The sequence below is a fragment of the Pagrus pagrus genome, assembly GCF_965226575.1.
Source record: "Pagrus pagrus genome assembly, chromosome: 20".
NCBI classification, from domain to species: domain Eukaryota; kingdom Metazoa; phylum Chordata; class Actinopteri; order Spariformes; family Sparidae; genus Pagrus; species Pagrus pagrus.
The window spans coordinates 13642515-13664982 of NC_140207.1; the positions used below are offsets into that span (position 1 = coordinate 13642515).

Consider the following 22468-nt stretch of genomic DNA (forward strand, 5'->3'; position numbering starts at 1 on the left):
GGAAGCCTCCACCTCGGGGTCATTATTTATGGACCCGGTCTCCGTAAACTCTCCTTTCGAAACTCTTCCTCTCCAAACTCTGGTGAGCACAGCAGCTCCTCTCTCATCCATCACCCTGGCATCTCCACCGGTCCTCCCACACTTCCCTCCGTGTGTCCGTCCGACTCAGAGCCAGCCTCCGCCTCCTCCTGCTCGAACACGCTACCATTATCTCCCCTCCTCTCCCCCATGAATAAATCGAATGCATCGGTGTGTTTGAGGACACGTCGGGGGAAAAAAAATAAAGAGGTCTCGTCAGACAAGGAGGACTGCAAGGTGATCGCGGGGGAGTGACAGGAGTTTAACCCACCGGTGTGACACGGGATGTTTGGACCGAGGAAGGCGTGTCAGGAGAAGCTCACGCACGTCAGGAGCCGGTGTTGCTTTTGACATGGCTGCGAGCTATCTGGGATGAGGCGCGCACATACAGTAATTGCATTGAATCCTCATTTGCAGAAGGTCTCCACCTCCCTGGAGCTCTTTTACATCCTGTGCTGTCCGTGCTGCAACACAGAACTCCCATCATAACCTCGTGTGTTTGCACCTTTATTATGGATATAAACAATTTTTTTTCACTCGTAGTCGTCTCCCAGAGTCGTAACGGCGTCGCATCAAAACACACAGGCGTCAGACACGCACTGTTAACTCGCTCTCTACAGTCATATCAAGATTCATTGAGTCCATAAACGATAAATGTCCATAAATTCAGTTAAATATGATGAAAAGGGACTCCTCTTAACTTCAGATCTAGACTTTTTCTTCAATATCAATAGCCTGGATGATTGCTGTCTGTACAGGCGTGAACAGGAAGTAGCCAAAGCAGCATGAAGTTCATGATGCACATGCACAAGTGTAAATAAATAGGTTGAAGGCTTACAAACACTGAGCTGTCGACGGTTTTAGGTTTAATATTCAGGCATCTCATGAGGCTCATCCTCATCTGTTTCCTGTTAACTGATGCTGCACAGCAGGGGTGCGTCCAGAGGGGGCACCTGGGGTGGCACTGGTCACCCCAGAAACCTGATTCTGATTGGTCATCAGAGTGCCACCCCTAAAGCACGACTTGCTACCTGCCCAGTTGTATATAACCTACTTTTTGGAGGTATCTGAATGCACTTACTGTAAGTTGCTTTGGATAAAAGCTCCATTTAATGAATGTATATCGTAACATTACATAAATAAGATAAGATAATGCTTCATTGATCCCCAGAGGGGTCCAAGGACACAAGGACAGAGTAAGTACAGATAAATAAAGTTACTTAAAGAGAATACGTAATTAGATGTGTATAAAAAATAAGAATTTAAGAAAATAGAAACTATACAAGCTCAGTTAGATGCAACAAAATTAGATCGGTAGCAGTACACGTTCAGTACCCCACTAGTTCTGCACTGTGGCCTTTAGCAAAGTGCGTAGTGATGCGATTTCAAACACCTTTTTCGTCTGATAAACAGAATAGTAGCTTTGCGGTACACCCTTAGTCTTTAAATACATACTTTATTTTACAATAGCCAAATGTAGAACGCTTCTAGCAAATCTCTTTAAGGAAATCCGCCTTGAATGACCATCGAGTGTAAAATATAATGTTTCCACTGTATAGATGCATCAGTGTATCTTTCTGTAATAGTGATAATATTAGCAAGAACGATTTGGGTGCAAATTGAGGTAAGAAATCAGGGATTTGGACCACGATGGCTGGCTGCGTTCGCTCCTTGGCTGTATCGCTGCGTGCATGATGAATATCCAATCAGCACAGTCAATTTGCTGAGTCATGCTCGGGTTGCTTTCAAATACCCTGCGGGTCCGGGGGAATAATTAAGGAACGCCGTCTCCTGTCCCGTCGAGGTTTGCCCACCTATTTGTTTATTTCTTTGCCTCAGTTAACGGGGGAGCTGGCAGTGAAGTACAGTAGGTGTATTATTTTAATAGATTTCACATCTGCTTTTTTAAATGTGGCTGGAAATGCCTCAAAAAATACATCCCAGACGCCTCGTTTGCCATAATTGGAAGTAATCGTTGTCAAACGTGTTTTGTTTAAAAGAAATTGAGGGACTCAGACATGATCATCCTTCGGTATGAAACAACACAGAGCCCCTGACCTGCTCACCTTTCCAAGCAAAACCTAAGATGGACGTTTTAATCTCCAGAAACTATACCCTAAGACAATGTATCTACTCTCTGCTGCGCTCCACCTCTACTCTCCTAATGTTATTCACTCTTTTGCATTTCAGTGAAACTGCTCTGTTCTCTCCGAGTTTGCTGATGCATACAAATAAGTGCACTTTAAAGTTTTCGAGTTGAGAAAGCAAGGCGCCATGCCTGTCGGAAATGGTTCAATTACCAGCTCTAATAGTGGAATGGAAAAGGGGACAGGAATGCTTGTATTTTCTTCCTGGACCCATTTTTATGCGATTTTTTTCATTTTTTTTTGCCATTTCATACGCAGGCACTTCCTCTCTCTCTCTCTCTCTCTCTCTGCATTTCATTGTGCTCTACAGTTTAGTGCTGAAGCATTAGCAATTCTAATGGGGATGGAGCGCTGTTCTTAGTTTGATCGGCTGGGAGTGATACGAGGGGATTTTACAGAGAGGGAGCAAGTATCAAAGGCACGGGGACAAGATGAGAGGAGAACAGGATGATAACAGTATCTTATCTGCAACAGGCGACGAGGAATAGAGTAGATGTAGATGCAGAAAGAAAAAAAAAAGCGGAATCATGAAAAATTCATTGCAGCCAGGTAAAACTGGGTTCAACTGTTTTGGTCTCCCGGTGGAGGCTGGGGAGGATTTTAAAGGTGCATTATGTAATTTTGGGGGAGATATTTTCGATCAGAAGGTTTCAATGCTGAGATGAACTCGTCTTCATAACTTAATAAACTGATTTTACAAACTGACCTTAAAGGACAACACAGTTTCATACTGTTTCACTTTGTTTATATGTGGCGGACCCTGCCACCTTTCTAGCTTCAAACAGTGTAACTCTGTTTTCCTCCGAGAACAGCTTCTTTATTCAGTTATGGAAAAAAATAAATATTCCTGAGTTTGTATTATTTGTAAATATTCTGAATTTATTTCTTCAACGCTACACGGTGCTCCTTTAATCTCAGTCATCAGCGTGGGGTTATCTGAACCCAAACTGACATTAACTGACTCAATCTCGAGGCCGTGTTGGTTTGATCCTATATTTCCAGGGCGTTGTTGCACCTGTGGCTGGTTTTACTACACAAAAGACACGAAGCTGGATGTCAGCAGTCTTGCATAATCCCGATTGTTGTGGTCCACGCAGCCTCGCTTTCTCCGGTTACAGCTGTTACTAGGATGCCATCTGGGTGATGGCACCGTGAGGAAAGGGAGGTGCAGACAGGTGTGTGTGTGTGTGTGTGTGTTTGTGTGTCTACATACATGCATGAATAGGTGCTTGTGTGTCCAGGTCCGCCATTGTATCTGTCAGCATGTGTGTGTGCCCTCCCTGCCTGTCCTGTCTGCTCCGGCCCAGCAGCTGCCACCCCAGGCCAGATAGGATGACATGACCTTCCCTGGTAATGAAAAGGCACTGACAAATCACTGTCTGAGGAGGAGGAGGAGGAGGAGGAGGAGGAGGGATGCTGACTCCATCTTCTCTCAGTGTTTTTACAACTATTTTTTTTTGTGTGTATGTGCGCGAGTGTGTCCGAAAGCATGGCTCTCGTCAGGGGTCTGGCATCACACAACAAACGCCGCTGTTTATGACCGAGGAGATGATGAGATCTGCTTCGCCCTCGCTGTCTGCTCTGGGCTCCCTGCCTCTTTTTTTTCTCCCTTTTTTTTTTTTTTCCCAGCCCAAATTGGCCTTGGTTTGAGGGGAGGGATTGTCTTGGCAAAGATGTGAAGAGGATCTGCCTGGTTGCGCACCACTCGTTTCAGCAATCTATTAAGCACAACGGCGATGGGAGAGAAAGTGTCCCCCCTTTTTTTAACCTGCAGTGGGGTTTTTTTCTACAACATGAACTGAGCTGCGTTTAAAACATTAAGCCGGAGCCTTGTCTCATTTTTCTTTATTTCAGGGAGGGCTGGAAGGGAAAGACTAGTGGACAGAGGTGTCTGTGTGTGTGTGTGTGTGTGTGTGTGTGTGTGTGTGTGTGTGTGTATGACTCACCTGTTATGGCTGGTACTGTTTTGGTCTCCTCCTCACACCCACACCAGCCCCTCTGCGCTTCCTCCTGCAAGCTGTTCCCTCAACTCGCAGAGGGAAGTGCTTTTTCTTGTGTTCTTCCTTTCTCATTGTCCTTCGTTACTCGCGCTTCATTTCACTTCATGCGCATTTCTGTTTTTAACAAGACTCGTCCGTCTCTATTTTTCCTGTGGCTCTGACATGTACATGCACACACGCATGCGCGCACACACACACACACGCAGCCACTTGACATTGATTACCAGGCTGACTGGGTCATGTTTTATATTCAACGTCGTGGTGAGTTGGCAGCCCATCTTGCGGTCTGAGCTCGATTCCCTTTGGTGGCAGCGTGAGTGGCGCTGCCTGCTACACACACAGAAAAGCCAGAGTGTGTGTGTGAGTGTGTATACATATTATGAATGAACTTTAAAAGAGACCTATTATGCTTTTTTAGTTTTTTTCCTTTCCTTCAGTGATTTATATAGATTATTATGCTCTCCCAACAGAAAACACTGCTCCTGAAACGCCTCGTCAGTAGTTCTGCCTTTAAAGGGGAACCATGTAGTTTTGGAGAAGAAATTCAACCTCCGAATTTATAGTAATAATACAAACTCAGAAATATTTTTCCATAACTTAATACACAAGCTGTTCTCAGAGGAAAATAAGGTCCCCAGAACACTGTTTGAAGCTAGAAAGGTGGCAGGGTCCGCCGCATATAAACAAAGTAAAACAGAAAAGTCAGTTTGTTTATTCATTTTATTCAGTCATGAAAACAAAGAGTTTGTTTATTTAGTTTGTTTGGGCTTTGAAAGATCTTCCTCTTTTCTTCACCAAAACTACATAGTGCACCTTTAATTCCGTGACTTTGTGACATCACAATATCTCACCACGTCACACATTTGTGTCATTTATGCCTAGCAGCTAGTTTGGCGCATGAGAATTGATTTAGCACAGCTGCTCTGTTGTTGTCAGCGCTGCTGGCTCAGGCGTGTGTGAGCCGACCAATCAGAGCAGACTAGGTATTCCTTTAAGAGACAGGAGCTAAAGCAGAGCATTTCAGACAGAGGGGGGATATGGTGCTGCAGTATGAGAAAACTGCTGTTGTTGATGTTTTTTGAGCATTAACTGTAAGCATGTAAACCTATTCTAGTCGTAACCCAAAATAAAATTATGAATCCAAAAAGGGCAGAATGTCCCCTTTAAATTCAATAAAGCACTTCAGCACCAACAGCAGAAAAAATAAAATGATCTCTTTGTCGATTGTGACTGTGGAAGCTCAGAAAACAAATTCCTGTTTTTTAATTTGTTAATCAAATTTCAATTAACCTCTGGAGGTAAAATCGATTTGGATTGTATGAACTGTATTGACGTGCGGCTGCCTGTACTATTAGGTGCTACGGGTTAGAGTTGATTACGGTGTTGCACCTCCTGAAATATTCATCAGCGGCCACTTCCTCCTTGTTCGGTGCCTGATCAGCATGATGCCAGCCACTTTATCCTCAGCCCACCTCGCCGTGCACGTCTCCAAACAGCATTCTAATATATTATTAATGGTCTCACAGTCGCACAGAACGGCCCTCCACCCACAAGGATCCATTACTCCCTCACGGTGCAGTTAACCAATATGAACTGCAGAACAAATTGGTCCAATTAATTTAAATTAAGGTGGAGAGGGAGAGAGCAGACAGTCCAAACAGATGAGACAGGATAGATCACTCTGAAATGAAGTTGCTTATTTGAGGCGAAAGGTAGATTTTCCATCACAACGTTTTTTTGCATTAAGAGAACCACCTACATCAGAGGGCTTTAAGAGTTATTCTTGTAATCTTGATTTGTACATAAATACATCAGCATGGACAGTAGCTAAGCAACAGTTGCACCATGAATATACAGTCTGAGAAAACAGGACGTATCGTTTCTGACGTGATGTCCAGTTCAGCGCGACAGATAAGCTTATTTCTTTCCGGCTGACAAAGAAGTGCTCCATTGATTCCCCCTCCACTTTTTCTCTCCACAGGAAGCGGCCTGACAATGACTTTCATCCCTCGAGCACAGACGTTCCCCAGCTTTCTGTCTGATGAGCCAGAACGGGAGGAGAGCCAGCGCCAGGAAGAGGCGCCGTCGCCCTCTAGTGGCCGTGAATCCAGTTGCAGCCTGAGAGCCCTTCAATGACAGAGAATTGCTCTCCGACAACTGGACACTTTACCCTCTGCTGTAGAAAGGATGTAGAAATATGTATAGGGACATGTGTAATATATCATTTCCTGGTGAACAATAGTGTCAACTGTAGAGCGAGTGGTTCATGGAAAGGATCCTGAAAGAGGGTGATTTTTGTGTGTGTTGTATGACAGCAGCAAAGATTGCACCAAAAATCCTGTTTAATGTAGTTTTTAAGTTGTCATTATGCCCCCTGGAAACTGTGCACTACACCGTACTAGAAGTTAAAGGTACTAACACTGTAAAACAATGTTGAAAAAAAAAGTATTTCCCTCTGAAATTGATGAAATCATACCGGGCTCATTCCAACAATGTGCCGCCTCAGCAACCATTTCCAGAGAAACTCCACCATCTCTGACACGTAATCCTCCCGCACTCACTCTACTTTTGCTCCCCTTCTCAAGAAATGTGAAATTGATCAATGCCTTACACAGAAAAGCGCTTGACTTTGATGGCAGTGATGAATCAGCTAAAGCCCTTAATCGGTTACACCCAGCAAAAAGGGAAAAAAGTCATTCAGAAATGTGCTTCAAGGATATAGGAGTGGACTGCCGTGTCAGAAATGATAGAATGCAACCTTCTCGCAGCCTCTACTTTAGACTTCCAGCCCTACATTACACTAAAGCAGAGCAATTTGCTTCTAATAGCTGCCCAGCTCTTCTCCAGGCTCATATACTGCGCAGTGTATGATAGCTGGTTCATTAGCAAAAGGGAAGAGGTGAGATGTTGGTGACCTGATGGTGCGAGTTATGCGAGGCAGAAGTAAAGTGCTATGTCCGTTTCAGTATTGAAATTTGGGGGAAAATAGCTTCAATCTGTTTACCAAAACAGGCCAAAGTCATAGACAGCTACCTGACTGTCAGTTTCCAATGCTGTCTAGTTTTCAGCTTATTAGCAACAGAATGAACAACAGAGATTTCGGGAAGTCCAATTATTTGCTTTTTTGCTGACAGTTAGATGAGAAGATTGATACCGCTCTCGTTTCTGGCCAGTTAACCGAGCTCAAAGCCTGGAAACAGGGTAAACAGCTAGCACGGCTCTGTCCAAAGCTAACAAAATCAGCCTACCTGCGCCTGTGAAACCACAACTTGTTGCTTTTACACTTCAGTTTTCATACAGAATAAACAAATGAGATATATCTTGTTAATTGGAGCGCTTTACAGGGGCTGGTAGGCACATTTTATTAGCAGGGCTAGCTTAGCCGGCCACAGTAGTGTGCTCTTTTTCCAGTGTTTGTGCTTAGCTAATTAAGCTAACCAGCCTTTGGTAGTAGCCTATAGCTTTGTACTTAGCATACAGATAATATCAAATAATAAACAAATTAGATAAATCTTGTTAAATTATTGAGCTTTGTAGGTGCTGGGCTAGCTTAGCTTGTTTTTTTCCTTTTCCAGTGTTTGTGCTTAGCTAATTAAGCTAACCAGCTGTTGGTGGTAGCTTCATATTTATTATACCGTCATCGAGAGTGGTCTCAATCTTCTCATTTAACTCTAAAGAAAACAAAAAGAAAAAAGTATTGCAATTGAAAACACATAATTTGACCCAGTAGCCTGACAGCTACCTTATTACTGCCAGTTTCCAAGCCTTGTTTTCTGTTTATTAGCAACAGTATGAACCAGAAAGACACAATTTGGGAAATCCATTTATTTGCTTTCTTGCCAAGAGTTAGAGAGAAGATTGATACCAGTCTCATGTCTGTACAAAAATATGACCCTACTGCCAGCAGTGAGCTTAGCACTAATCCTGGAAACAGGGTAAACAGCTAGCTTAGCTCTGTCCAATATATATATATATATTTATATATATATTTATATATATATATTTATATCATACAGACATGAATGGTATCAATATTCTTATCTAAACAAAAAAGTATCTATCCAACAGAACCACGTTAAAAACACACTTTCTGACCCAGTAGCCTGAAAACGACCTTATTTTCCGTGTCAGTCACCAACGCTGTATTGTTTTCCATTCATTAGTGACCGTATGAACGATAGAGAAATCATGTTAGAGGCCATTCTCGATCACCAGAAAACTACTTTAGTAAATCTTTTCTGTAGCATGTGAGTTTTTTGAAACGTGTCACTCAGTACACGACAGCTGTGGCGATAACGTCCTCCTCGAGTAAGAAGTGCCTTCCGACACAGACCGCAGAGTGTGAGACCTTACCGGAGCGTCGTCTTCGGGCTTCGAGTTTACCGTTGTGGATAGAATTTAGCTCTGTACCTCTGTAAAAAATATAGAAAAAGTCTTACGTTTTCTCTTAAATACTGCAGACACAGCTGTGAAAGGCCCGTGTCACATTAAAAATACTCATAACCCGAACTGAACCAGAGTCAGCTGAGAATAATGTGTTACCTGTTGGTAGGTGGGTGTTAGCAGACACTTATCATCTCTTTGGTCATCTTTTTGTTACACGTTGAGGAAAAGACACGATTTTCTTAAATACAGGACAATCAGTTTAAGGCAGCAAAGCACCTGTTTTGTTCAGAAATCAAGTACAAGCACTGATTTTGTGTTGAAGTTATGTCAGTCACTTTATTTTGTATTTAAAGAACTCACATTTTATATTAATTTGAGCATCAAACGCCCATCTACCAACGCGCCTGCACACAGAGGTCATAGCAACAGTAGACAGTTGTTGACATCTGGCCACATTTCTGCCGTAGTCGTCTTGAGTCTCAGCTCAAGTGTGTTCGATACATATATGTATAATAGATCCACCACATCTGGACCGTTAGAGCCGTGCTGAGAAGACCCGAGGATGTTCTAGTTGACCGTGTTTATCATTTGCAGTTTCTGTTGTTTACCGTAGCAGCTCACTTGTTTTAGGTGCGACGTGTCGTCATGATCTCTTCCGTTGTTAACCAGGTTTGTACCCGTCATGTTTTGTGTTCCGTTACTGTCAGATTATGTGTTGATAGCACTTTGAATACATTGAGTGTAGGACTACAGTTTTCACTAAATGTACATATGTAATGTTTTTGATGATAAAAAAAAAGTAATAAATTGAATGTTCTATCATGTACCAGCATCGTTTTGCTGCCGAGGAACGCTGAATGCGAGGTAAGAAGGTTAATGTTAGGTTAAAGGAGTTGTTCCACATTTTGGGGAAATACGCTCGATCACTTTTTGCCAGGAATTACAGAAGAAGACACGACAGTCGAGATAGTTTCTATGTCTCGTGACCACTGAAAGGTAATTATGGCTCTCCCCATTCACTGACAGTCACCTGGTTTTGTTAGCCCACGGGCATTGCCAAGATGGCTGCCCAGTAATTAGACTTGGCTTAAAGGGCGTGAAGCCAGACCAGTCGCAACTTAGCTTAGCTTGAGCACAAAGTCTGAATCGGGGAGAAAGCTGTGAGCCTCGCTCCTTCCAATGGTAACAAAACCCACCGACCAACACCTTGAAAATTACGTGCAAAAAAACATGTCAGTGTTATGGGCCGGACTAATTGTAGCGTGACTAGCTCACGGTGTCGAGATGATTCCAGGAAGTGACTGCCGTTAGCCAAAATAACACGGCAAAAACCCCTGTAAAACCACAAATATTTATTTTCACACTTTGGTTTTTGTGCAGATGAAACAATCAAAATAAGAAGTATTAACAGGTGAGTCTCAGTGGTGTTACCTTCAGACAGTTGCTCTGTTTCCAGTCTTCGCGTTAAGCTAGCAATAGCTTCAATAGTATAGGGAGAACGACTGTCAAAGTTCTCCCTTAACAAATTAAATCATGCACTCGATGATACACGCTTTTTAATACCACAGCAAATTATCCGTTTCCTAGAAAAGGTTTTTGGCCAGTGATGCTTTCTCTTTAGCCGTCATCACACTCCCACATCACAGGAAATCAACGAGGTAGTGGTTATGACACATTTTTTATTTATACCACATTTGCAGTCACACGCATCAGTTTCAGTATTGCTGGTCACCCACACAGTATCACAGTCAAATGTACAAGTCGCAGCTTCTACTGTTTCGCCGGCCAACGGCGAGATGAGAGAATGAAAAACTTCCAAACTATATATTGTCCCTTTGTACGTTCCACATTTCTAGCTTGTCCACATTTGTCTCGTTTCTTAGCAGGATAGCCTGCTGCATATCCGTTACGGCCTCTGCCACTGCCTCCATTTCTATGGAGAAATGAATCAGATTACACATAAACAAAACACACAAACCTTAAATATTGTTTTACAAAAAAGCACGTAGGCAAGCATGGAAATTAAAGGGGAAAAAAATGACAAGTGGAGAAAAAAAATCAAACATCCATCAATAAACAGTAGACAGACGAAGTATGAGGAGCTAAAGCACGGGATTAGTTAATTAGAGTTTAGCTTTCATAATAAGAGCGTGCTGTAACTAGAACGAAGCCATCCTAGATAGAGAGCCCGCTGAGGGGGAGCGACAGTCTCAAGTGATGGTACAGTTCTGACTGGCTGCTTTTCTTTTCCGTTAGATGATTAGACACCATTGTCGAGCTTTGAATGGAAACCAGGAGGGATGAAAGTAAAAGGAGAGCAATTACACAGGCTTTTGTCAATCGTTTTACTCGGGGGTTAGGGGAGTGAAAAGAGCGATTATACAGGCCTTTGTCTGCTCTTCGTGCATGACGGTTACTGTCAAATATTGTTTTGCCCAAAACAAATATTTCCTCAACAGTAATTATGAAGAACATACTACATTTAATTAGCAGGAGCGGTGCTTGACTCGGAACAGCTTCCCGAGACTTTACACGAGCACCAGCCTGTCAACTCTTTTCCAAACACAGTATGAATATTTAATCGGTGTCAGTGTGATCCCCGCTCGAATAAATAATCATCGTTCATTTTTGCTCGCATGTACACTAATCGGAGGAAAGCTGAGAGCAAGCAGACGGCTGTGACAGATAGAAACGCACATGAAGCAGTACATCTTATTTATGTCTGCTCATTTATGATGGAGCTGACACCGGGGTTTGTGTGACCGCACGCTCTGCAGGTTGGCATAGACCGGGCAGTTTCTGATCGGCCTGGACTTCTTCCTGGGATACCTGCAGATGTTCTCGTAGAAGTTTGGCTGTGAATGTGTGGCAGATTTTGTTAGTAAATGAGGTGTTAGACAAGGAGGTGACAGACGATAATGGCATGACTGATAGCGAGGAGCAGCTCGGCAAAAAGTATTCAAACGTCCCTCTGAACAGGCTGAATATGAAATGTGCTTTTTTATGATGATATAAAATTACATTTTTACATCACACAGCTGATATTACAGCAAAGAGGGTGTTATATTGTATTCATTAAAGTTATATTAAGTAAAACTGTTAAAGGAGACGTATTATGCTCATTTTCAAGTTCATGACTTTATTTTTAAATGTTCTGTTTTAGCTCCTGTCTCTTTAAGGCCTCCCCCCTCCTGATATCCAGACTGCTCTGATTGGTCAGCTCGCACATGCCTGAGCCAGCACAGCTAACAACAACAGAGCAGCTGTGCTAAATTAATGCTTGCGTGCCAAACTATCTGCGTTAGGCGTTAAGTTACAGAATTTAAAGCAAAACTGCTGACGAGGCGTTTCAGGAGCAGCGTTTTCTGTGGGAAGAAGGAGCGTCTGTCGGTGCGGACTTTGACCTTTCATAAAACACTCAAGGAAAGGGGACAAAATACGAAAAAAAACATAATAGGTCTCCTTTAAAATCGATGAGATAAAATGTATTTTCAACCAATTTGTGGACATTTTGACAAGCTGCTCTCGTACATGATCCAAAAGCCGTGACACTGTCAGTCCTTGTGAAGCAGCATTAGTGAAGTCAACAAGTATACATACAAAGTATCAGGGTACATGGTGAGAGATGAGCTGTACCAAACAAGATTAAGAGTAAAGTGTAACGGGTTTATAATGAAGTGCCTGTCTGAAGAGAAGGTAAGGGAGTGCCGTAAAAGTGTCAAGTGTAAAGACAAGAGTGGATATGATGAACGATGTGAGGCTCACCTGTCTCTGAGATGGGTGCAGTTTGACTCTGTACTCCTCTCTCTTGGTCTTCTTCCTGTGGTGATTAGTGGACAAAAGAAACAAAACAACAAAAGAAATGTGGGTTTTTTTAAAATCTGTGGACGACCTTGTACTTTTCAGATCATTTCTTATCAGAATCAGAATCAGAATTCCTTTATTTGTCCCGCAAATGGGGAAATTTCTTTGTCACAACAGCCAAAGGACAGTATCACACTTAAACAGTAATAAAAGTAAAAAATAAACAATATAATAAGACATAAGAAATAGAATTTAACTGGTATATACATAATATCTACAATATGAAATTGGTATTTACAATATGACATAGTATTTATTATTTATAATATGGACAGTGTAAGTTTAAACAGTTGGTATTTTTATTTACAAACAATAAATAATAAATATGGATATTAAAAATTGTCCAATTTGTGCAAACCAGAAAGTGTGTATTTGTACATTTCTTCTGGAAGCACCAATAATCGAAGAAAAGAGTCACATTTTTAGCCACCGCTATGTGCCTGTTGGTCAACACACCACTCTGGTCCAGACTGAAATATCTCAACAACTGTTGGGTGGATTACAGTTACATACAAGCATGTAGATAATGTTTCCTTTAAGGGCTCACAGGCTAAAAAGACCACCGCTCTAGCACCACCGTGAGGTTAAAACCTTTGTTTTTTTGAGTGAAACATCTGTAACTATCTAACTATTGATGGTACAGACGTCCTAATGACCCCCTCACTTTTAATCTAGTGCCACCAGCAGGTCAACTTTTTCTCTTATCCATTGAAATATCTCAACATTAACCTCATAGATTGGCACAAAATGTTACACAGACATTCATGGAGTGTCCTGGTGCCCATGCTAACATGCTAAGTTAAGATGGTCAACACCAGCAGAGCCACTCAAGTGACTGCAGGCTTTTGTTGATATTAAAGTGCTCAAAGATTTGAGCATTTTGTGTCAATAAACAGAGAGACCCATAATTCTCAATCAGGATTAGTTTCAGACCTTTGCTTGTTGAGTGAAAACACACTGTGGGATCTTACCTGTGAATCACTACCAGCACGATGATGACTATGAGCAGAATAAGCCCGGCAGCTCCGGCCCCGATGTAAATATACATCATGTACATGGACAGGCTGAATCCACCTGAATACAAAATGAGGGAAAATATTTTTTTTTAAATAAACGGAAACCGCTGGAAAGAAAATGATTTTAATTTCAGCTAAACAACACACCAGTGCGGTTGTATTTGTGTTTGTGGTGAGTGACCGCTTGTTTCAAAGTGACTGTTAGTGCCTGACTCACACGTACAACATCACATTAAAGCACACACACACCTACACACACAGCCTCCTAACAGTTAGCAGAGAGCTGCTGCAGGATGTGGTTGTTTTCAGCAGCTCTCTGCTGAATTGTTTGAGAATAACGGATACAGCATTGTTTTATTGTATTCATTAGTTTTCATCAATCACTGTATCTCTCAGACATGTTTATAATCATAAATCATTTTTAGAAGGAGAGACACTTTATCACCTTGTCATAGACACTGTATACATGTGCATGTTCCCTACTGCATGCTGTGTGTCTGTGTACCTGGAGGGGCCACGGTGAACAGCACCGTGGTGGTCCGCGCCCCTGCGTCTGTGCTGAAGGTGCAGCGGTAGAAGCCGGCATCTTCCTGCACCACACCTGTCAGGTGCAGACTGACGTCCAGGCTGTCCGTGCAGCTGACCCTGCCCCTGTCGCTGTAGTCCTCGGCCACCAGGCCCCCTTCCACCTTCTTGCACACTCCGATGATGCCCCAGGGGTGGCCGTGCGGCATCTTCTCCAAAATGACCTGGAACACGGTGCCGTTGTGCTCGTGGTTACAGCTGATGGTGAAGTTGTTGTCCTCCTCTGCTACCAACTCTGTGTCCGGCTGGATCGGCTCTGGGGTGGGGGGCTCTGTGCCGTTGTCGTCTTCTGGGGGCTCATCTGCAAACACAGGAAATGTCTCGTCAGGGGAAGAAGGAAATCTGAATGCGTGGTGGAAATTAAAGGCTTGTAATGTAAATCTCATGAGTTTCATTTTCTAACATCGATACATTTCTTAGTCATTCAGCGGGGGCGCAGCAATCTAATAGCTCAAACTTTCCCACTCATATCTTTTACCTAGATCTTCCACTTGAATGTTTCTCGTCCAGGGGCCTTGAGGGAAGGTCTGAACAGAGCAGTGGTAGAGCCCGATATCCTGGTGAGTGACGTTCCTCATGGAAATACTCCCATCCATAGGCGAGGTCCTGAGGAACTCTATCCTCTCCCGGTAATGGTGCGAAAAGGCCACTCCGTACTCTGGATGGAAAACAGCTACCGGATCCTTGTCTGGTATTTTGGTCCAGGACACCATGCTGAGGTTGCCGTTCCAGGGGCACAAACAGTCCAGAACCATTCCTTCCTCCAGGCGGACCGTGACAGCATCTTTCTGGACAGCAACTGGATAAAGTGCATTTAAATCAGAATTTTGCCAAAGAAATCAAAAAAATCTAAGTTAAACGCAAGAGTAACCGGTTGTTTGTAGGATTAGAGCGGATCATATTTTAATAGAATCATAAACTTCTGACTTCCAGTGAGGCACGAGGCATTCTGCCCTCATGGCTCTTTTATGCATGTTGTGTGGGAGTGTCCTGGTATTTTGGTATTTTGGGGGAACGTTGTTGGGAATCTGCAAATACTGACTAAAGCCAAACTACCAGTGGACCCCTTTGTACATGTGCTAAGTGATGACGCTGACCTGGATATTGGTAGAAACTCTAGGAAGATTTGGCTTGCCGGCTTGACTGCAGCTAAGAAGATGGTAGCACAACGCTGGAAATCCCCCTCCACGATATTTCTCTCACACACTGGCTTCACAACTTTTTGGACATTTCTTACCGGGAACTATCCTCCGCACGAATCAACAACACAAGACTAAATACTATCTCAATGTGGAAAAACCTGATCAAGCATTGTTGGACGGAGCAGATGGGGAAGAAGGGAGAAATTATAAAAAATGTAGTTGCGACAAAGTATTTGTCACTGCATGTCTTGTATATAATATGCTGCCGTCGTAATAAAAAAGAAATGACAAAAAAAAAGAAAAGAATCATAAACGTCTAAGATATTATATGTACACCTATGCAAAGAGGCAAAAACAGGCAATGTTTTCCCCCCTTAATCTTCTCCACTTGAAGATTACCTCAGCTATTCACAGCTTTGAGGCCATCCCTCGGGTAATGGTAATTAGGCTAATTTGAGCCAGTACACAAAAACACAACTGACAATAGTTGGTGATCAAGCTTCCAAGTTTTCAAAGCCTTTTATCCGAGCTGAATGACAACTGATTTCAAGTCCGCTGATGCCTCTGGGAGAGCTCTGGCAGGTTTAGAATAATAATGTCCCGCAAAACTAACAAAAACAAGCTCCTCTACCATTTTTACCAACCAATTTAACCAAAAGTGAAGAAACTGAGAAATGACTTTAAGATTATAAACTGATGAAGCTAGAGCAAAAATCTATACAGACAACAGAGAATTCAACTGTGAACAGTCTATATAAGTATTGTTATTTGACACACTTCCATTCATGACAAATAACTCTTCTAAAAACTTTAGAAATAAGTCTCAAGTCCATACCTTTAAGAAAAGGAAGAAAGATGAGTACCACGAAGTACCAGTGGTCCTTTTGTACAGCTTCCATCTTGCCCCACTGAGGGAGACTGAAAGCTGCATTGATGAGACGAGTGGAGAGGCACCCGAGCTGCACTTCCTGCTAGCTCTCTGGCTACAGACGCACTTGAGCGACTGGGGCCACACTTCATGGTAGCCCACTGTTAGCTCATTCCACACAGAGGGGCACTTTATCTCCAGGGCTGGGGATGGGAGACAAGCTTATGGCATGATGCTGCATGGTGGGAGCCATACTGAAGTTTTCCAAATTGTACCGACGCTGCCCCTCAGCTGTCATAAATGGTTTTAATCTCGCATACAAGCATTTTAAAACTTCAGTTAGAGCTTTAGAGGACTTTTTTTTTTTAGATTAAAGGATGCAAATAACTAACTTGTGGATGGTTTCCATGGAGATATGGTGTAGATATTTATGGCACCCAGGGGATGAATCCTACTGACTTTCTCTCTAGGGCTACCATGAGATTGGTGTATTTTTTATTAAAATATCTCAACTATAGATTCCCATTAAATTTGTTACTGACCTTCCTGGTCACCAAATGTTGCTTTGAATCCCCAACCTTTCATCTTTCTATAACTATTATTGGTGCAAATTTTCTGTTTATCCATTGTTACCTCCATTAGTTAGCAGTGGTGGACTCAGGATATTTGAGGGGCAAGAGCGGAAAAAATCTAAAGGGCACCAGCTGTGTGCAGTGGGGCACCAACTGTTGGCGCATTCGTTTATTTGCTTCAAGAGAATCCAGAGAATCAGTGTCTTCTTAGTTAAATTAATTATTTACGCATTGGAGAATCAAAGGGCATGTACATGGATGTCTTCTGTTCAGAAAACCGCAGTCTGAAGACAGCCGTCTGTCAACAGGTGCTGCAGCCAACGTCCCAAAAGAGAATACGTAATCTTAGCATTACACAGAATAATATAGAAAATTATGCATCTATCTGATTGGTCAAAACTGATGGGGAGGCCTCATGGTTTAAACTTAGCTCTCCCTTCGTTGGTGCACAGGCTTAGTCCCAGCCTCTCGGCACACAAATCCACCAGTCACAGGAGACATCGCCCTGAGGAGGAGGAAGACCCTACTCTATCACGTTTTCTACATGTGTCTGCTGCACTTCCTCATGTTTGTCATGACCTTTAAGTGTGCTTAGGAAATTACATATTTAGGGATCAATTCCTCCCTGTACTGTCGTAGAGTTATAAAATTTAGGGATTGGTTCCTATATCCACTTCTGTTGTATGGAAAACCCCTATGTGTAGGTGTTATTGTCAGCAAATAGACACCCTTGTATTGATCAGCTTGATCTCTAGGAAAGTTAATTTAATAATTTAATCACACTTCTCTTATTCATTGACAGTAAGCAAATACTGATTAATAACACATGGCATGTTAATACTGATTCTTTAAAATATAAAAACCCACACAACCTGAAAAAAAGGCACTGGAAGGGCACCCTAGAGGGTACTTTATAATGTGTTATTGACCACAGTGGCATCCAAGAGGGCACATTCGCAGCGTTTTTTTGGCACCAAACCACCCTCTCACCATTTGAGTCCACCAGTTTTAATTAGCACGTTAGCACGATAGCTTCTGGCTAAACTAGGATGCTGAACATTGATAACATTACACCTGCTATGTATCAACATCCTAGCTTTTGTTGAGCATGTTAGTATGCTGATGTCAGCCATATGATTTAAGTAGTTCAGCTCAAACTGGCAAAAGTCAAATTTTCTGCTTCAGCGTACAATTATCAAGTGGACACTATCATAGAGTTTACACTGGCTCCCTATAAACCTCGCTATCCCTACACAATTTTGTCACTCGCTCACCCAGGAAAAGGCTGATTAACTGGCTATCTATCTCTATTATAGACAAAATGATTGAATAAACTCACGTTTTGTCCTGAGGTGTTGTTATTTGCAACTCTGGGGAAACGTAAACGATCCAGTTGTCTTTGCAACAGTGACGCCAACAATAATAAAATTTGGAAATGCTAGTGGGGGGAAGTTGTCTGATGCCACTTTAATTAAAGCCTCACATAGCTGCTAGCATGACTCTAGACTTGTTAGCAGTTGCACTTTTTACTTTTAGCACGTACCGTTGCATGCCATATGCATACAATTGCGACATTCTACCTCCTCATAAACTTCGACCCTCTGGCTCATACATCTGTCACAGTCCACTGCATGAAAATTAAAGTAAAAAGAAGAAGTATGTGCTTGAGCAGGCAGCATCAGTGAGCTGAGGATTGTGTGTCAGAACAGCCAAGAAAGCATGCAAATCTGGTATTTCTGGCACACAATGACAAATCTTCCTTGTTTCCCGTAAACACTTGGTTTTCAGTATCTGTGAGCAAGTTGTGTTGGTTATTACCAAGTAACCCACAGTGGTATAGGGTGGAATAGCAATTTCTCACAACCAAACCACAATTGTTGAGTTTAAAGCCACAGGTGTTCAACCCCTGAGCAAGTACAGTGTTTAAAAAAGAAAAAAAAGAAAGAGAAAGTATGGTTAGAATTGGTTTTAGTTTGGGTAAAATCAGACAATACAAGACCGAGCTAAAATTGCCACTTGGCACTTTAATATCAAAATAACTTCAAGTATAAAACATGATACAAAACAAACAAATACAATAAATACAATCAGTTTTTTAGCAGCTGGGAGAGGTTTTCGAGGCACTTCAACAGGTAGGCACTCGTAGGCTCCTGTTTCTTCTCTGCATCTGTGGTTTATATGAAAAGAAAAAAGCACAATCGTAAACAACGGGACATGAAAATCCTAGTGATCAGATGTTCGGCGCCGTGACAGGTGCTGATGCGTGCTCGTCATCAAAGTGAATAAATGCATACCCTTCTTAGAGATGGTATGTGCCTCCTCAATTTTCAATCGCACAGAGGGACACTTCAAAGTAGTCTTGGCCTTTGAGGGGAAATGAGAAAGACAGATTAGGAAGAAACCAGCAGGGTTTTCTTTTTTTTCCAATTCATTTAGGAGATAAAAAGGCTGATCATCTCCTCTGTGTGTGAGAGGACAATGAAGCTTTCAAACAGACTTATACGAGACAGAGTTAAGACACCCTCCGATTTAATTTGACATTTATCGCCAGTGAACTCAAATACTAGCCGGTAAATTTACTGTCGCTGAAATAAAGTTTTAATGCGTGGATGCATGTGTGTGTGTTTGTACCCTTTGGTTGTTATGGAGCAACGCCCAAAGCGCAGAGGCTCCCATACACCGGGTCTCCGTGTCTTTACTGTCCAGACAGCACAGCAGCACCTTCATGGCATTGCCTGGAAGAAAGATATGCACATAATCATCAGAGGTGTTCAGAAACTGTAAAAAAGCAATCAGATATTTTTTTAATTCAAAATGAAAAGATGGATTCTGGTTATCGAAACACAGATAATATATAAGCATAGAAAACAACTCTGAACAACACAACACACTGATATTTTCTGGTGCAAATAACCCGATGAACTAAAAACAGGTTTGCCAGTGTTTACCACACTGTAAATATCTGGGTCATTTCCTCATACCTCAACAACAACATCTGTTTTGCATTTCCACCTATTCTTGCAGACCTGAGACAGTGGCAATGCAATCACATTTCACATAATCGCTCATTGAGATCGCACTGTATGCACAACGCACAGGAAGCTTGATCTTTCCACAGGAAACAAAAGTAATGTCACAAGACAGATTTCACCCACCTGGTCCCACCACTCCCACCTACAGCTCGCTCGGGTGGGTGAGGGGTCGTCTGACACTTCCTCTGCTTTCATCATCTATGCGTCTCAGAGCTATCACTCTCTGTACACCTGCTGCATTTTCCTACCTTCTTACATTTTAAATTGAACTTTCTCTGAAGCGTAGTAGATACTAAACCTACAGGTAAAGGTTAAAAAAAATTGTTGAACTTTCAACAGAATGTGAAGAAATAACAGTTATGACATTATGAGGTAAATGTATTGTGTTGCACCCAGTCTGGACCACTAGATGCACGGCTAACGGCAGCTACAGGAGTTACTCTTGTGATTTGCTGCCCCGAGAATGATTTCTACAGGTGACCAGTACGCAGCCTTTCTATCATGAAAAGTTTTTATTGTGTTAGCAAGAATTTGCACATTATCTTTAGCAAATGCAGAACAACATGGGCATCCCATTGCATTTGTTTTTTTTTGGCCATCTGTTGAAGTTTAGTCCAACACTCTCCTTGTTTGCCTCAAGTTTAAAGCTCCTGACAGAACATATCTGGGACTCTCAGCTTCCCAGATGACTTTGTTCACCAACCATTTTATTTTTACTCGCCTACCTCTGTTGTTTCATGCTCAGCAGACACAGACAGAGTACAGTCGGCTTGTCTGAGTTTGTAAGCCAGAAAAGGCTGCAGTCTAATATGGAAGGATTTTCTGCTGGTCAGGCAGTACTGGCAACACTTTTAAGTTAAAGGAACAGTTCAGCATTTTAGAAAATACTCTATTTACTGGCGCACAGAATTGTTAAATAGGAAGAGTGATAACACTCTGACATCTGGGCATTTGGTGTGCAGCTGAAGAAAAAGGGTGACCTGTTAGCTTAGCATAGAGACTAGATGCAAGCAGAAACAGCTAGCCTGCCTCTCTCCTTGTTTCCAGTCTTTATGCTAAGCTAACCAATGACCTCCTGGCCCCAGCTCCATATTCTTCTTATATAACGGACAGCAAGAAAGCAAATGCATTTCGCAAAATGTCGAAACTATTCCTTTAATATCAAACGCTATATATCTATAAACTATTTCATATTTAGGTGATTTTTGAAAAAAGACCCAAACAGCTGTTCTTTTAAATGCAGTTTTTTACAGGCCTATAAACAGATCGAGCTCTTGGTAAAAGGAATAGCAGTTTGCAAGAGCTAAGATGAGTTTCAGATGTATTTTAAAGCCATATACTTACATTTTTGTTGATAAACATTAGAGCAAAACAAGCTTGTATTTTGAGTTATGGTGGTGTGAGAACAATAAGATCATACAAGTCCCACAGTTCAAGAATATAGGACTATATAACCAACACAAAGTTACACAGTGCACCTTTAACTGCTCCCGGTTTTTCCTTTCATACCGTTGGCAATGACGTGCGGCTTGTTGGCAGGGCAGAAGCAGAGGTTGTGGAGGGTGAGCAGAGCGTGGCGCCGGTGCTGTGCCAAGTCTGCCAGCAGCTCCAGAGCCCCGGCCACCCTAAGGATACTCTGCTGGCCGTCCTCCGCGAACGACAGATTGACCAGCAGCCTCAGCCACAGGCCCAGAAGACTCCCACCGCCGCTACCTGCAGACGTGGACTTAACGCCACCCGCTTTGGGCATCGGCACTGACGGGAAGGCTTGCAGGAAATTATTCTGAGAAGGAAGCAGACGAGAGTTTTAATCCAAAACTTTTACAGTCGTGAAGAGATCATTAAGAGCTGCTCCCCGGTTTAGCAGCGTGGTGTAAGTGTTAAGTGCGAGAGAAGCATGTCATTTATAGCCAGTGCTATGAATTTCTTTTTTAAACTGTAACACTGCATATCTTACAAAGTTTATTTATTTAACTTGTAAATTTGTTTTTCACAGCCAGTTAAAATGAACTCAAGAAAAGTATTGAACTGGCTCCTCTGGATAGGTTTATTTTAAAACATTCTCATTCAGGGAAAAACACGAATCAAGATAAAATTCTTCATATCTAATTTTGATTAAACAAATCATCACCAAGTCGCATATTAATGTCTTCAAGTGTTTGTCGTCCACGTGTACATTGTGTACCAGGTTTGTACCTTTTGCAGGAGGCCTCTGCACTCGCGGGACATGGCGAGGTTAGCCAAGAGAGAGAAGGCGAGCTTCTGGATAGGGCTGTTGTCAGGGGCAACCCCTGAGGCCAGCTTCATGATAGAGTGCATCAGGGAGTTGCTAACGGCGCATTTAGATCCTGGTGCAGCAGCAAGGCCTCCGCCACAAAGAGAACTACATGCTGAAAGGGGAAAAAACAAAACAACCACAGGTTCAGATTGACCTGATCTGATCAAATAGTCAAGACAGGTTTCACAAATATTGCAGCTGTGTGCGATCAATTAAGCATCTACACACGACATACACTGTGACGTGTGTGTCCAGGAGTACAGTAATTAAATCAAGGCTGAAGGTCTATTTTGAACATTGTTTTGCAGCCTGAACCGTGTCTTTCATGGTAAGAGCAATAATCAATGCCTGATGGAGAGCCCACGAGCGTGCTGCCTGTCCCTGAGGCAGCCAATCAAGGGTAGCGCTGATTGACATGCTTCCATATTGTGGGAGCAGCTAGTATTGACTTCCTACCTAATACTATACCATTTTAATGTTTGCATCAGGGAAAAAACTAA

The 22468-nt window shown here is 42.4% G+C and overlaps 3 protein-coding genes across 3 annotated transcripts in view; 1 reads left to right on the plus strand and 2 right to left on the minus strand.

The window, feature by feature from the left end:
* Positions 1-9437, plus strand: part of dok6 (docking protein 6) — a 51216-nt gene extending 41779 nt beyond the window's left edge. Inside the window, exon 8 of the mRNA XM_084340791.1 lies at positions 6207-9437. Within this exon, the coding sequence (XP_084196917.1) occupies positions 6207-6361 (155 nt within the window). The 3' untranslated portion in view covers positions 6362-9437. The remainder of the gene's footprint in view (positions 1-6206) is intronic.
* Positions 9438-10552: 1115 nt separating this feature from the next.
* On the minus strand, positions 10553-16238 carry cd226 (CD226 molecule; the record flags this gene model as incomplete). The annotated part of the gene is given in 9 exon segments (XM_084340384.1): positions 10553-11466; positions 12377-12431; positions 13447-13549; positions 13997-14377; positions 14555-14875; positions 16054-16165; positions 16168-16210; positions 16212-16228; positions 16230-16238. Coding segments are annotated over 9 exon segments (1170 nt in total). The 3' UTR covers positions 10553-11337.
* Positions 16239-18662: 2424 nt separating this feature from the next.
* The window catches only part of rttn (rotatin), a 37056-nt gene continuing 33250 nt past the window's right edge, over positions 18663-22468 (minus strand). Inside the window, exons 45-49 of the mRNA XM_084339807.1 lie at positions 21887-22080; positions 21200-21473; positions 19290-19393; positions 18953-19022; positions 18663-18825 (exon numbers count right to left, since the gene is read on the minus strand). Coding sequence (XP_084195933.1) covers positions 18746-18825; positions 18953-19022; positions 19290-19393; positions 21200-21473; positions 21887-22080 — 722 coding nt within the window. The 3' untranslated portion in view covers positions 18663-18745. The remainder of the gene's footprint in view (positions 18826-18952; positions 19023-19289; positions 19394-21199; positions 21474-21886; positions 22081-22468) is intronic.